We start from the raw sequence: 15,128 nt of genomic DNA, 5'->3' as shown, positions 1-15,128 counted from the left end.
CTTTAGTAGAATATACAGTATCAGCATGGAGAATAAAATGGCCCTTAAAAAAACAAACTGAGAATGTTCCTCCATCTTTAAAGAATGTCCAATTACAATACATTTTTAACAACCTGGATCCATCAGCGGTTAACAGTTAAACTGTAGAATAAGATGATATCAAATGTAGATATCTAAGGCCTTATCTGCAAACATTCATGGGAGTAACTTGACTTGTGTGAGTAGTCCCATTAACTTCAGTGCAGTCTCATTGACTTCAGTGGGCTTTGAATCAGCCCCCAAATGTAGAAATAGGTGTAATTTGATTTATTGTTCACACTCCATATCTTATTTTAATGTACTGCTGCTACCCACTGAGATCTCTACAATACTGAGGGTACCCTTGAATGAATTAAGGACGGCATTTCTGCTATAAGCATAGCTTTGTGGGTTCAAATGAAAATAAAATGGGAATGTTACAGACCTGTAAGAAAGTGGAAATATTTGGAAGTACTGATCCTTCTCTGATGTTGCAGTTTACCATTGTTTTCTAGACGTTATCTTTTGCTTTGGCTGAAAAAGAAGGGGCTGGAATTATTTTAGCAAATGACCCAGATGCTGATCGACTTCTTGTTGCAGAGAAACAAGAAAGGTACAGTAATAAAAATATGCTGTAGTTCATCCACAGCTATGTGACTTGAAGCCTGATTTAATTCTAGGAAGTCCTGTGACTTGTATTATGCAGGAGGTCAGACTAGATGATCACAATGGTTCCTTCTAGCCTTACCTTTCATAGATGTTATTGGGGAAAACCAGAGGGCTCTAAAAGTGTGGGGAGGAAGGGCGGGGGGAATTTATAATACCTATATTGCAATAGCACCCAGAGGCTGCAGTGATGGTTTAGAGTCCATTATGCCAGGTAACATACAAAAAGAAGACAAATATGAAGAGACAGCTCTTACCCCAAATAGCTTAGTCTACTTTATAGTTTATCAAGGTTTTTAAATAGAAATCTTCCGTAGTACACTGCAAAACATTCTTTCTCACTCATTTCATTTAGTAAGTAGTAACTAACATCTTTAATTGCATGTCACTCTTTCATTGACCTCCAGAATCAGGGGGACAGCGTAATTCATTGATATCAACCCACTTCTATCTTTTTCCCAGTTCAAGAATAGGGGTAGTGATTGACTACATATGCTAAGATATTTATTAGACACCTTGAGCCTGATTTTTTCAAGATGCTGTGTATCTGCATCTCACATTGACACCTATGAGATTTGTAGGTGCTCAGCAACTTCTGATGATCTGGCTACTAGTTCTCAATTCCATTGTAAAACATGCAGAACTGGACATTTGTGCCTATTTAGATTCTGTTGCTTGGGCCACAGAAAGTGGGGACTTGCCACATTTGTCAGATGTGCCTGTAGCCTATGTGACTTGTAATTCTGACTCACCATCCCATAGTCCCCTTGAGTGACCAGCATCATATAGACAGCTTCTGAAAAGCTGTACCAGATGACAGAGATTCAGTTGGAGTGCACTGCTGAATACTACCACCCAGACATTTAATGTTTCTCATTTCACCCGATCTGGTAGAGCAGAAGTTAATCTATACAGCTGTAAACTAGGGCTGTCAAGTGATTAAAACAATTAAACAGGATTAATCGCGCTGTTAAACAATAATAGAATACCATTTATTTACATATTTTGATGTTTTCAACATTTTCAAGTAGACTGATTTCAGTAACAACACAGAATATGAAGTGTACAGTGCTCAGTTGACATTTATTGTTGATAAAAATATTTGCACTGTAAAAAAAAATAGTATTTTTCATTTCACCTAATACAAGTATTGTAGTGCAATCTCTAGCATGACAGTTGAATTTACATATGTAGAATTATGTACAAAAAATGCATTTAAAACATAACATAAGAATGGTCATACTGGGTCAGGCCAAAGGTCCATCCAGCCCAGTATCTTGTCTGCCGACAGTGGCCAATTTCCTGGTGCCCCAGAGGGAGTGAACCTAACAGGTAATGATCAAGTGATCTCTCTCCTACCCATCCATCTCCCACCCTCTGACAAACAGAGGCTAGGGACACCATTCCTAACCCATCCTGGCTAATAGCCTTTAGAGCCTACAAGTCCATTCAGTCCTACTTCTTATTCAGCCAATCACTCAGACAAACAAGTTTGTTTACATTTGCAGAAGATAATGCTGCCTGCTTCTTGTTAACAATGTCACTTGAAAGTGAGAACAGGTGTTCGCATGGCACTGTTGTAGTTGGTGTTGTAAAGTATTTACGTGCCAGATACGCTAAAGATTCATATGTCCCTTTATCTTCAACCACCATTCCAGGGGATAGGGTCCATGCTGATGATGGGTTCTGCTCGATAATGATCCAAAGCAGTGCAGACTGATGCATGTTCATTTTCATCATCTGAATCAGATGCCACCAGCAGAAGGTTGATTTTCTTTTTGGGTGGTTTGGGTTCTGTAGTTTCTGCATTGGAATGTTGCTCTTTTAAGACTTCTGAAAGCTTGCTCCACACCTCGTCCCTCTCAGATTTTGGAAGGCACTTCAGATTCTTAAACATTGGGTTGAGTGCTGTAGCTATCTTTAGAAATCTCACATTGGTATCTTTGTGTTTTGTGAAATCTGCAGTGAAAGTGTTCTTAAAACGAACAACATGTGCTGGGTCATCTGAGACTGCTATAACATGAAATATATGGCAGAATGCAGGTAAAACAGAGCAGGCAACATACAATTCTCCCCCAGGGAGGTCAGTCACAAATTTAATTAACACATTTTTTAATGAGCATTATCAGCATGGAAACATGTCTTCTGGAACGGTGGCTGAAGCATGAAGAAGCATATGAATCTTTAACGCATCTGGCACATAAATATCTTGTGACACCGGCTACAAGAGTGCCACGCAAACACCTGTTCTCTCTTTCACGTGACATTGTAATTAAGAAGTGGGTTGCATTATCGCCCGTAAATGTAAAACAAACATGTTTTTCTTAGCGATTGGCTGAATGAGAACTAGGACTGCACTCAAAAACAAAACAATGTAAAGTTTTACATTGTTTTGTTTTTGAGTGCAGTTATGTTACCAAAAAATCTACATTTATAAGTTGCACTTTCATGATAGAGATTGCACTACAGTACTTGTATGAAGTGAATTGAAAAATACTATTTCTTTTGTTTTTTACAGTGCAAATATTTTTAATAAAAAATAATATAAACTGAGCACTGTATACTTTGTATTCTGTGTTGTAATTGAAATCGATATATTTGAAAATGTAGAAAAAATCCAAAAATATTTAATACATTTCAATTGGTATTCTATTGTTTAACAGTATGATTAAAACTGCGATTAATATTTTTAGTCTCTATTAATTTTTTTTGAGTTAATTGTGTGAGTTAACTGTGATTAATCAACAGCCCTACTGTAAACCTGCACCGAAGGTGGACTTCACGTTTTCATTTCCTTGCAGTACAGAACTAAGTTCTGCTGCTGCTGGCAGGGGCAGGGGCAGTATGGGTGATATTTCACTATGTATGAGCTATCAGAGTGATTTGAAACTCAGGCCCCATCCTTGACACTGGCTAAGCACTGATAGAGGGCTATTTACCATATCTCCTCCTGTGGTTGTTGAAATTAGAGAGGTTTGAGTTTACACCACTCCAATGAACTCAGGCTCTCAAGCTCCCACGGAAGAAGAGGAGGAGAGCACAAGTATTCTTCCTGCTCACCAGAAGAGCTCAGATCCTCTTCATTCCTACAGCAACTCAAGGGCTTTTCCTTGCTCCAGCTGTGTGGATTAGAGAGGCATTTCTGTATCTGGAAAGAGGAATGGACTTATCAGCACCCTCTCCCCTGGGTCCATTAAGGACATGTAGATGAAGCCTGTCATCCTTTACTTTAAAATGTTTTATGCTGTGTAGTTGTAGCCATGTCAGTTCCAGGATATTAATGTTTGCTAGCACACATACCTAGGTTTGCTTTTTTTTCCCCCCTTTTTGAACAATGATCATATCATATTGCCTCTATATAAATCCATGGTACGCCCACATCTTGAATACTGCGTGTAGCTGTGGTCACCCTATCTCAAAAAAGATATATTGGAATTGGAAAAGGTTCAGAAAAGGGCAAAAAAAATGTAGGGGTATGGAATGGCTGTGGTCTGAGGAGAGATTAATAAGTCTGGGACTTTTCAGCTTGGAAATGAGATAACTAAGGGGGATATGATAGAGGTCTATAAAATCATGACTGGTGTGGAGAAAGTAAATAAGGAAGTGTTATTTACTCCTTATAATACAAGAATGAGGGGCCACCAAATGAAATTAATAGGCAACAGGTTTAAAACAAACAAAAGGAAGTATTTTTTCACACAACTCACAGTCAGCGTGTGGAACTCCTTGCCAGAGGATATTGTGAAGGCCAAGACTATAACAGGGTTCAAAAAAGAACTAGATAAATTCATGGAGGATAGGTCCATCAATGGCTATTAGCCAGGATGGGCAGGGATGGTGTCCTTAGCCTCTGTTTACCAGAAGCTGGGAATGGGCGACAGGGGATGGATCACTTGGTGGTTACCTGTACTGTTCATTCCCTCTGGGGCACCTGGCATTGGCCACTGTCCAAAGATAGGATACAGGGCTAGATGGACCTTTGGTCTGATCCTGTTGGGCCATTCTTGTGTAATGATGCGTGCACTGAAGTTTTAAATCAGAAGTACATTTCAGTCAGGAACAGAATTTCCAAGTCCATTAGCATACCAGCAAAAATGAAATGTAAAAAGCAAATGTGTTAATTAGGAAGAAGGTGCAAAGTCAAGCAGCCAGCAAAATGTTGCATGTGTTAAACACACACAAAAGACTTCCTTGGCACTGAGAGAAAAGAAAATGCTTCTGCTGGGGACATTTACCTAGAGCAGAGTGCCAAATGCATCTTTAGGTGTTTTTTAAACCTGACTTTAATATTCTATATTAGAAACTCTGCTTGTAGTTTAGCACACTTTTATGGCAATGAGAGCTAGGTCTGAATTAAGCACACAATGTGTGTACTTGCTTTTCTGTGCCTTTCTCTTTCCTGATCTCTTGGCCAGCCACAGTCCTCGCATTTTGAGTCCTGTCCTCTTCCTCCTGCTGAAGATGTTTGTACACTAACTAGTATGTTAAGAATAGACTTCTACAGTATCTGTACTTCTTCCTTGACAGAAACTCCCGTTAGAGCGCAAGTAGTTTGTCATCTGCTATTACACTAAACTGTTGCTGGGCATTACTTTGTGCCTGTTGGCATCAATAGATGCAAGAGACTGAGGCTGCTTCTCTTTCACAACAGGTACTGTTTTTGTAGGTCTTGATTTATGTCAGCTTTAGTGATGTCTTTGTTCCCCTTCACAACTAGATTTTTGAACAACTTTCTCTCTCCTTTTCTCTTCTGCTTTTCCCTTCTTTTTCCTTGCTCTTCCAATAATTGAGTCAGCTTTGACCTTTTTGATATTTCTCCTTATGTTTGAGACTTTTCCATTCTTAATGTACTTGTGATTAAGTGAAAATTAGTAGCCCAGACTGTCACTGAACCCACTCAATTAATGGTCATTTAGTACCAAGTGGTTTTTCCCTAAGTCATGTTGGTGCTGTAGCTTGTAAATATGAGGTCTTTTTTAATCAAGATATGATGTAGATGCTCCAAAACCACAATACCTTAGTTTAAAATTAAAAATACCACTGTTAAAGCTAAGGAGAAAAAGTATAATCAAATGTGGATAGTGAATTGTTGCAGCTTTTGACAGGCACAGAAGCCAATGGGAATGACAAGAAGAATGTTTTGTTTTAGTTGGATAAAAAAATAAAGAATATTTTCAAATGGAAATAGACACCCAGTTCCCATTGATTTTTTTCAGTGGGAGTTGGATGCCTAACTCCCATTTGTCCTTTGAAAATCAAATTCACCTTCACAGCAGTTAGATGACTTCATCTGTTCTGGCAATTTTCTTGTACACAATAACTATTAAATGTTCTCCAGTATTGTCTTTTTTTTTTAAATTGTTTTTATAATGGTTGCATTGTTTTGTTTTCAGTGGTGAGTGGAAAGTGTTTTCTGGCAATGAGCTGGGAGCTCTTTTAGGCTGGTGGATCTTCACTTGCTGGAAAAATCAGAATCAAGACTCTACTGCCATCAAAGATGTGTACATGTTATCCAGCACTGTCTCTTCCAAAATCTTGAGAGCAATTGCACTGAAGGAAGGCTTTCACTTTGAGGTAAACTGTTGTGTAAAAGTCTATTCATGGTTTTGTTTTTCTGTGCAATGTATCTTACATTTTCTCCCCTCTTCCCTTGCAATCTCACTTTAGGAGACATTGACAGGTTTCAAGTGGATGGGAAATAGAGCCAAGCAGCTCACGGACCAGGAGAAAACTGTTTTATTTGCATTTGAAGAAGCTATAGGTAAGAAATGAACAGTATAGATAGCTCTGGTGCACTGTAGAACAGTAAAGATCACTTCTGTCCAGAATGTGGCTATGTAAAAATGCCATCATTTCAACAAAAAGAACAGGAGTACTTGTGGCACCTTAGAGACTAACAAATTTATTTGAGCATAAGCTTTCGTGGGCTACAGCCCACTTCTTCGGATGCATGGAATGGAACATATATTGAGCGCACACACACACACACACACACACACACACACACACACACACACACACTCCGAAGAAGTGGGCTGTAGCCCACGAAAGCATATGCACAAATAAATTTGTTAGTCTCTAAGGTGCCACAAGAACTCCTGTTCTTTTTGTGGATACAGACTAACATGGCTGCTACTCTAAAACCTATCATTTCAACACTCACTCCCCAGGAGTGTTCAGTATCATATCTGCCTGGTTGACTAAGTTTTTACTACTTATTGTAGCACTTCACAGGTGATGCAGATATGGTAGTGAGCTGGTTTGTACATTTATCATTAGAATAGTTAATGCAGTTCCAATTGCAGAGTATGCATGAGCCATGAAGAAGCCAAGTTAACTTGAAATTGGAGGTTCAAGCAAGTTTCCATGGGTGGCAATTTAAAAAAACAAACAAACAAAAAACCCAACTCTAATTGTTATGAATAATTGACATACAAATATGGCACATTTGGGACGCTACTTCTTTTTTTTCTTTTAAGAATAGCACTCCAACACCAGTTAAAGAATGACTTTTGGAGTTCCGTTGGCACTGGAAAGAATCAAATTTGGGACCAAACTCTGTGATTAAGCTTCACCATTGTGAAACTTTGATTTCATCCCTCCTCCCCCCCACCACCTCCTGAAAAAAAAAAAAACAAAAAAAAACTTCTTCTGTAGCATGTCAGTATTTCTTTGTCAACCTGGTTTTCTCTGTATACTCTAGTTTCTTTTATTACAGGTTTCTTTTCATATGCTTTCTTTTGTTTAGGATATATGTGCAGCCCTGTTGTCCTGGACAAAGATGGCGTCAGTGCTGCTGTTATAACTGCAGAGATGTCTAGTTGGCTAGCAACCAAAAATTTGTCTTTGTCTCAGCAGTTGAAAGCTATCTATGATGAGTGAGTTTAATTTCATTGTCTAGTTATCGGGTGTTCTCCATCTCCAATATGTTACTAACTTGCTACTGAATAATATGTAATACAATATAGAGGCAAAGTACTTCTGCAACAATAATTATCTACTTGCTAGTTGCCCTGTCTCATAAAAACAAAGCTTAAGATATTCAGTGCCTGTCTCTCTCTCTTTTAAGAATATACACAGTTGCCTCAACTGACTGTTCAGTTTGAGTCTTTATTCATGTGACAAGCTATACAACTGTTTCAGTAACACTTTAAGTACCACATAATCTTGTAGGCAAGAAAAAATTGATTCTATAAGACAGGATCCAATTCTGTATGAAACATGAGATCTGTTCTCCCATTAAGCACATCTCTTTGGCATTAATGGGAATTACAAATACACCAGGTGCCAAATGGACCCTCCTGAATTTACAATGCGGCAGCTGTGTTGGTCCCAGAGAGAGACAAGGTGGGTGAGATATTATAGTTTATTGGACCAACTTCTGTTGGTGAAAGACACAAGCTTTAGAACTACACAAAGCTCTTCAGGTCTGGGAGTGGCAGTGTCACCCTTAAATACAAGAAGAACAGGAGTATTTGTGGCACCTTAAAGACTAACAAATTTATTTTAGCATGAGCTTTCGTGAGCTGTAGCTCACTTCTTCGGATGCATAGAATGGAACACACAGACAGGAGAAATTTATACATACAGAGAACATGAAAAGGTGGAAGTATGCATACCAACAGGAAGAGTCTAATCAATTGAGATGAGCTATCGTCAGCAGGAGGAAAAAAACTTTTTGAAGTGATAATTAAGATGGCCCATAGAAGGTGTGAGGAGAACTTAACATAGGGAAATAGATTCAATTAGTGTAATGACCCAACCATTCCCAGTCTCTGTTTAGGCCACAGTTAATTGTGTCTAGTTTGCATATTAATTCAAGTTCAGCAGTTTCTCTTTGGAGTCTGTTTTTGAAGTTTTTTTGTTGCAAAATTGCCACCTTCAAGTCTGTCACTGAGTGGTTAGAGAGGTTGAAGTGTTCTCCCACTGGTTTTTGAATGTTATGATTCCTGATGTCAGATTTGTGTCCATTTATTCTTTTGCGTAGAGACTGTCCAGTTTGGCCAATGTACATGGCAGAGTGGCATTGCTGGCACATGATGGCATATATCACGTTGCTAGATGTGCAGGTGTACGAGCCCCTGATGGCGTGTCTGATGTGATTAGGTCCTATGATGGTGTCACTTGAATGGATATGTGGACAGAGCTGGCATCGGGCTTTGTTGCAAGGATAGGTTCCTGGGTTAGTGTTTATGTTGTATGGTGTGTGGTTGCTGGTGAGTATTTGCTTCAGGTTGGGAGGCTGTCTATAAGCGAGGACTGGCCTGTCTCCCAAGATCTGTGAGAGTGAGGGATCATCTTTAAGGATAGGTTGTAAATCTTTGATGATGCGCTGGAGAGGTTTTAGTTGGGGGCTGTAGGTGATGGCTAGTGGTGTTCTGTTATTTTCTTTTTTAGGCCTGTCCTGTAGTAGGTGGCTTCTGGGTACTCTTCTGGCTCTGTCAATCTGTTTTTTCACTTCAGTAGGTGGGTATTGTAGTTTTAAGAGTGCTTGATAGAGATCTTGTAGGTGTTTATCTCTGTCTGAGGGATTGGAGCAAATACGGTTGTATCTTAGAGCTTGGCTGTAGACAATGGATCGTGTGGTGTGACCGGGATGGAAGCTGGAGGCATACAAGGTGAAACAGATTGGTTAGCATAAGAAATTAACACACATTCTAAGGGCCATTCAAGGTGAAATGGCCCATTAACACCCCTGCAAGTCATAGGACAAAAAAGGAAGGGTTAGTGGGTTACTTACTCTGAAACCTTACAGTTTGCTGTAATACGTCATAAATCCAGTCTTTTTTAAGACCATGATTTTTAGTGTCTAGCAAAGTTGTGAATTTAAGCTCCTAGACTCATCTTTTGAAGGTTTGTGTATCTTGGGAAATGGTACAGCCTCATCCCCCATGAATCCACCCCAGGGATCTTCTACATGCATCACAAGATATGTAAACAAGGCGTTTCTTTAACCAACAGAAGCTAGTCCAATAAAATATATTATCTCACCTACCTTGTCTCTCTAATATCCTGGGACCAACACAGTCACAACACTCTAAACTTAGGTGGGTCCATTCAGCTCCTGGTGTATGTGTATTTCCCATTAATGCCGAAGAGATGTGCTTGATGGGAGACTAGAGCTCATGTTACACACAGGACTGGCCCCTGTCTTTATATAATGTTGTTTCATGCCTGTAAGACCTGTGTGTTACTGAAAGTTTTGCAGATACATGGTATATGATTACATAAACAAGGCATAGGCCAACAGTTACTGGTCATCTTGTATTGTAGGATCTTCTGCACTGCTTGCTACCCCTTAACACTGGCCCTGGCTTTTATATGCAATTGTTATGGCACAGGTGGGGTGTAAAGTTTTTATAGCATGTTGAGGGACCTCAGAAAGAACAAGGTTGAGAACCCTTGACCTAGATGCATTATAAACACACATGTATCATGGTGTGTTTTGTATCACAACGAGAAGGTATACACAATCTGTTCTCAAATCATTATATTTTTTCTTAACAGGTATGGCTACCACATTACTAAAGCTTCATATTTTATCTGCCATGATCCTAAAACTATTAAAGAGCTATTTGAGAATCTTAGAAATTATGATGGAAAGAACACGTACCCAAAATCATGTGGCAAATTTAAAGTTTCTGGAGTAAGGGATCTTACTACTGGCTACGATAGCAGCCAGCCTGATCAAAAGGCGGTAAGTATCCTTTTTAAAAAATAACGATAGATCAAGTTTTATAGTCATATGATTAACAATATACTTAACACAGAGAAAAGTGAAAATACCAACTAAAAACCACACAGATTCTTGTAGCCATACTTTGTGATCTTGTCCAAGCTGCATAAAATGGCAGAGTCAGCTGAGGAAACTTGGAGGATTGTGCTATTTACTACAGCTTCAAGTTTTTCTCTGTTTTTTTCCTACTGCTTGAAAGGATTATCTTTCCCCTCTGCATTGATATAAGAAATGTAAAATATCTATTCAGATGTGAAGCTTTGGGTTCTTTAGCCTTCTTTTAGAATCAAGGGTGATATGTATTTTTTTTCTTCTTTTGATAGTCACTGAGCCCATGCTTTCTGTAGCTTTTTCTATATGCTACCAAAATCTTACAAGATTTCAAGATGTGTTATCTAGTAGTGACTCACAAGCCATGACATGGCTTCACTTTTCAAATCCTAGGTTGAGGGTAAGATTGTGACTAACTCTAACATGTCTGTTGAAGTTGGGAGACCAAAATAAAATAGGTTGGTGTATTTGGTACTGAATACAAGTTGTTGGGTTTTTTCCTTGCATCTAAAACTCATTTGTATATATTTAAGTAGTGAAGTTTTAAGGAAGCTATTCTATGATGTGTATGTATGTATTTCTAGGTGCTTCCTACCAGTAAAAGTAGCCAGATGATAACATTTACTTTTGCTAATGGAGGGGTGGCTACTATGAGGACCAGTGGGACAGAACCAAAAATCAAATACTATGCTGAACTCTGTGCGCCTCCTGGAAACAGGTATTATGTTGCTTTTAAGATTTAAATTCAGGTTTTTTTTAAAGGCCTATTTTAATATAATTTTAATAATTGCACTCTTCAGCAAAAGAAAGTGTTCCAAGCTTTAATTCCGCACAATTAATGGCCAATTCTTGCTGTCACTGAAGTTTCATTGAACGTTGTCTTGACTTCCGTAGGAGCAGGAAGGGGCCCTCAACTTGATACCATTTTAAAATTGTATTAAAATATTCCAAGATACCTTGAAAGGACTGCTTCCTTTCTCAAATCTTCTTTTTTTTTTTTTTGTTTCAAAGTTAATATTATCAAGACTTCTAATTACTGAAATATTATACTTACTCCTTTGACTCAAGTAGCCTTGTCAAATAACATCTTGGTATTTATCCCATTTGTTTGACACCAGGATGAATTTGGCCCACTTTCATAAATGTAAACAATTTGGAGAGTTTTTTTCAAAGAACATATTCTTAATTATGTGGTGGGTCTTCTGGATCCCTCATCAGAATCTCTGTTCTCTTTCCTCTCCTCTTTCAACCAAGGACACATTTATGTAGATGTACAAATGCTAAACACTGGCACATGTCTGTATGCTTTAGGCTTTCTTAAGATAAATTAAGAGTATATCACAAGTAACATTCTAAGTGCAGCACTGTAATTAGTATAACCTACCATCATCAAAGCAAGAAACTTCAAATCTCAAAGCACCCTCCTTCTCTGTTTTTAAAAGGGAGGAGGGGAAATGTGCCTTCTAATTTTGACAATTAGCATATGTAGTATTTTACTTTTAAGTTAGTCATTCAGATCTAGCCCAGATTGGTAGTGTCTGAACCATGCTCTGTGTGAAATGAATTGGTGGCTCAGTTGGTCTCCACAAAACAAAAAGACAACACTTTTTGGAAGTTTCATTAGAAGTCAGGAATTGAATAGAAATGGAGACTGCCATATCAATGTGCAATTTTGGCTGAAGCACATTAATGGAGTATTGTGGAGAAGCTTGCATTTCTTCCTTTTTCTGTATCCATAACTTTTTGATTGCTAAGCTATAGTGATAATTGAAGATTTTGGACACTAACAACTAACTCAAATACAAAACAGAAAACACTGTCTATGAATTGCTTATCAAAATTTATCTTTAAATATTTAATGTTGAATATTGATGGTAATATTTGCCTAAAGCTCCCAATCTCATTGTGATAGACTGTATATAACAATATCTGAAAAAGACAGTCCTTGAGCTTACTATCTAAGATGAGAGGCGACGGATGGATTAAAAAATACAAATATGTTTTTATAGCATATTTTTAAAATATTTTAACTTTTGTTAAATAAGGCTAATGGTATTTATGCCTTATCATGAATGAAAGAAAATGTGATACAAGATCTAAATGTTGCTAAACATATGAAGTAGGGATGAAATAGGAAAGATTTGAAGCTTAAATCAGCTGTTGTCATATATCAAGTTATATTTTGAAAAACATGGACAAACATGTAAATTCAGCTCCTTGATACACAAAGATTAGAGCTAAACACTGCCGTAGTCCCACATGTGGTTCTAAGAAATCAAGTGCGCAATTTTACTAGCATTAATAGAAAATGTGTGGTTAAAACATCACACATCAGACTGAGGGCTAGTCTAGACTAACAGTGCTTGGGCAAGCTGGGATATAAATCAGTGCACACTGGGGAACTTTTATCATGCAGTAGCAGGGTCCACATGGACTGCTAGTGTACTGTAATTTACTTGCCATGCACTAACTGTCTTGACAAACCCTCAGAATACAGACTTTTTTTTCCTTTTCTTCTAGCCTTTTTTGCTGCTTTACTTTGATTTTTTTGGTTTTGTTTACTTGATTTTTCCTTTTTTTTCCTTAGTGACCCTGACCAACTGAAGAAGGAATTAGATGAGCTGGTCAGTGCTATCGAAGAGTATTTCTTTCAACCAGAAAAAAATAAACTGCAGCCCAAGGCAGAGTAAACATGTGCCTTCTTTGCAGCATGTTGTGGGCAAAACCCTACACTATTTAAAAAGTAGGGATTTTTAAGGACCAAAAAAAAATTATTAAAATATATATTCTTACCAATATGTGTTCCACATCCTCTTTGGTCTAATGTCTTATTTTATCTGGGTAAATCAAGGGATTTCTTATAAAAACTAGCAACCAAAAATTGTCTGATACAGTGCAAATACGTTTCAATAATCAAGTCTTGTTCTAATAAAATATTTTATTGTACTTGCCTTGCCTTAATGTCTGTAAATGCAGTCTGCTTTTTACATGTATGTAGCCTAATTTGATAGCAAAGTAATGACCAAGTTTTTGATTATGTGGGAACTGGATAGCGCTGCATGAATGTCTAGTTTTATTTTTGCAAGGCAGGCTAGTTGTGTAACTAAGGGGCACTGGAAATCTGTGGATAATTTTGGTAAAATTGGGGTAGGACGCCACACTTTATTTAATAATGAACCATGTGGACATGTTTTACTGCTATAAGACAATAATAATATGGTACAGGAGTAATGTTTATATACAATACCAGTCTATGGGAAGCCATGTGATGCTGTGATGTTACATTCACCTTACACAGAAGGAGTGCTCTCCAAGTTACACATTTCATCTGGTATTATTTATACATAATACAAGTTGTATATCTCTTTACATGTCACTAAAATCCAACCCATCAGTTTGGTCCAGCTCCCTAACTTGTTGTTCTAGATACTAGCATTCTAGATATTGGTCCATGAAGGTGCCTCCCCTAGCTTGTACTAAGACATAGAATGAATGTATCTTGATTTTGACAAGTTTCTTAGATGCTTATGTCAAATGTTAACTTCTTCCATTTGCTGATGTAATGGTATTATGGTGTAGGCTGGTTTTAGGCTACATCACTATTACAATATTTGTGCTTAATGTTGTTGGTGTTTAATGCATACTAATGTATATAAAAATATGGAGCAGGTAATATGTATTACTACATATATGCTAGTCATCATAAATTAGTCAATGAAGCAGGCCAGAATGGACATTGGTTTTCTATTGCCAGGGTGTCTATGAAAATACATCATCTTTCAGGCAGGGGAAGAGGAAATGCAGCATCTTGGGTTGGAGTTGAGCATGCCAGCCCTGTGTCTTTCTCTAAAGACACTTAATATCATGCTGGGCAGAGACTGGCTTCTTGGTATGTATTTATATAGTGCATCATGTGATGCAGCCCTGATCTTTGACTGGGCCCATAATTACTTATTAAATACTACTAATGATAACGAGTGGGAGGGGTTTGCTATTGACTTCCGTGAGACTTAGGATGTTTCACTTTGTACAGAAATTCCATGCATATTGCTTTTCATTGCCCCTGTAGTTATCTTCTGAAAATGAAATGCAAGGACAACTCTAACTTATTGAAAACCATGGGAAGGACACACTGCAGTCTGGAATTATGAATATATTTCACTGAGGACCATATAATGTGTGTTTATTGTAAATGCCATATTAATGTTAGTCTGTAACTCAGCATTCTTGTGTGTTTGTTTTATTGTGCTAAAATGTATTTGGCAAAGTGTAAACCTGAATTGAATCTTGAAAGCAAAATATAATTCCTTTTAAAGTGAGATTCCTGTATTCCAATGGTTTCCTTTGTAAACAAGTGGTAAAATGGAAAAAATAGGGTAGTGTAAAATAAATACTACTGATCTTACTCCATATATGGGTAGTTGCTAGGATTTTATTTTGACGCAAGGGAAAATGTTAGGCTGTACACAAGATATTAGGCTGTGACAACACAGAATGTTTATATCTAGACAGTTACATTGTAAGTAAAGTAATATCCTATTGCAGATGATATCTTCATAGTCTTCAATGGAAATTTGATAGCAAAGCCCTGATGTCTTACTCCTTATTTCAATGCTTCTAGAATCCAGAGAAGTGCAGTAAGAATTAATTTGCTTCA

The 15,128-nt window shown here is 37.7% G+C and overlaps 1 protein-coding gene across 1 annotated transcript in view; it reads left to right on the top strand.

The window, feature by feature from the left end:
- PGM2 (phosphoglucomutase 2) overlaps positions 1 to 14,811 on the top strand; it is a 31,116-nt gene extending 16,305 nt beyond the window's left edge. The window contains exons 8-14 of the mRNA XM_045019434.1: positions 534 to 631; positions 6,078 to 6,258; positions 6,352 to 6,445; positions 7,433 to 7,562; positions 10,192 to 10,381; positions 11,056 to 11,189; positions 13,059 to 14,811. Of these exons, the coding sequence (XP_044875369.1) occupies positions 534 to 631; positions 6,078 to 6,258; positions 6,352 to 6,445; positions 7,433 to 7,562; positions 10,192 to 10,381; positions 11,056 to 11,189; positions 13,059 to 13,161 (930 nt within the window). The 3' untranslated portion in view covers positions 13,162 to 14,811. The remainder of the gene's footprint in view (positions 1 to 533; positions 632 to 6,077; positions 6,259 to 6,351; positions 6,446 to 7,432; positions 7,563 to 10,191; positions 10,382 to 11,055; positions 11,190 to 13,058) is intronic.
- Positions 14,812 to 15,128: the final 317 nt, after the last annotated feature.

Source organism: Mauremys mutica, chromosome 5 (genome assembly GCF_020497125.1).
Source record: "Mauremys mutica isolate MM-2020 ecotype Southern chromosome 5, ASM2049712v1, whole genome shotgun sequence".
NCBI classification, from domain to species: domain Eukaryota; kingdom Metazoa; phylum Chordata; order Testudines; family Geoemydidae; genus Mauremys; species Mauremys mutica.
The sequence above is the reverse complement of the archived record's forward strand: the minus strand, read 5'-3'. Positions and strand labels throughout refer to the sequence as shown.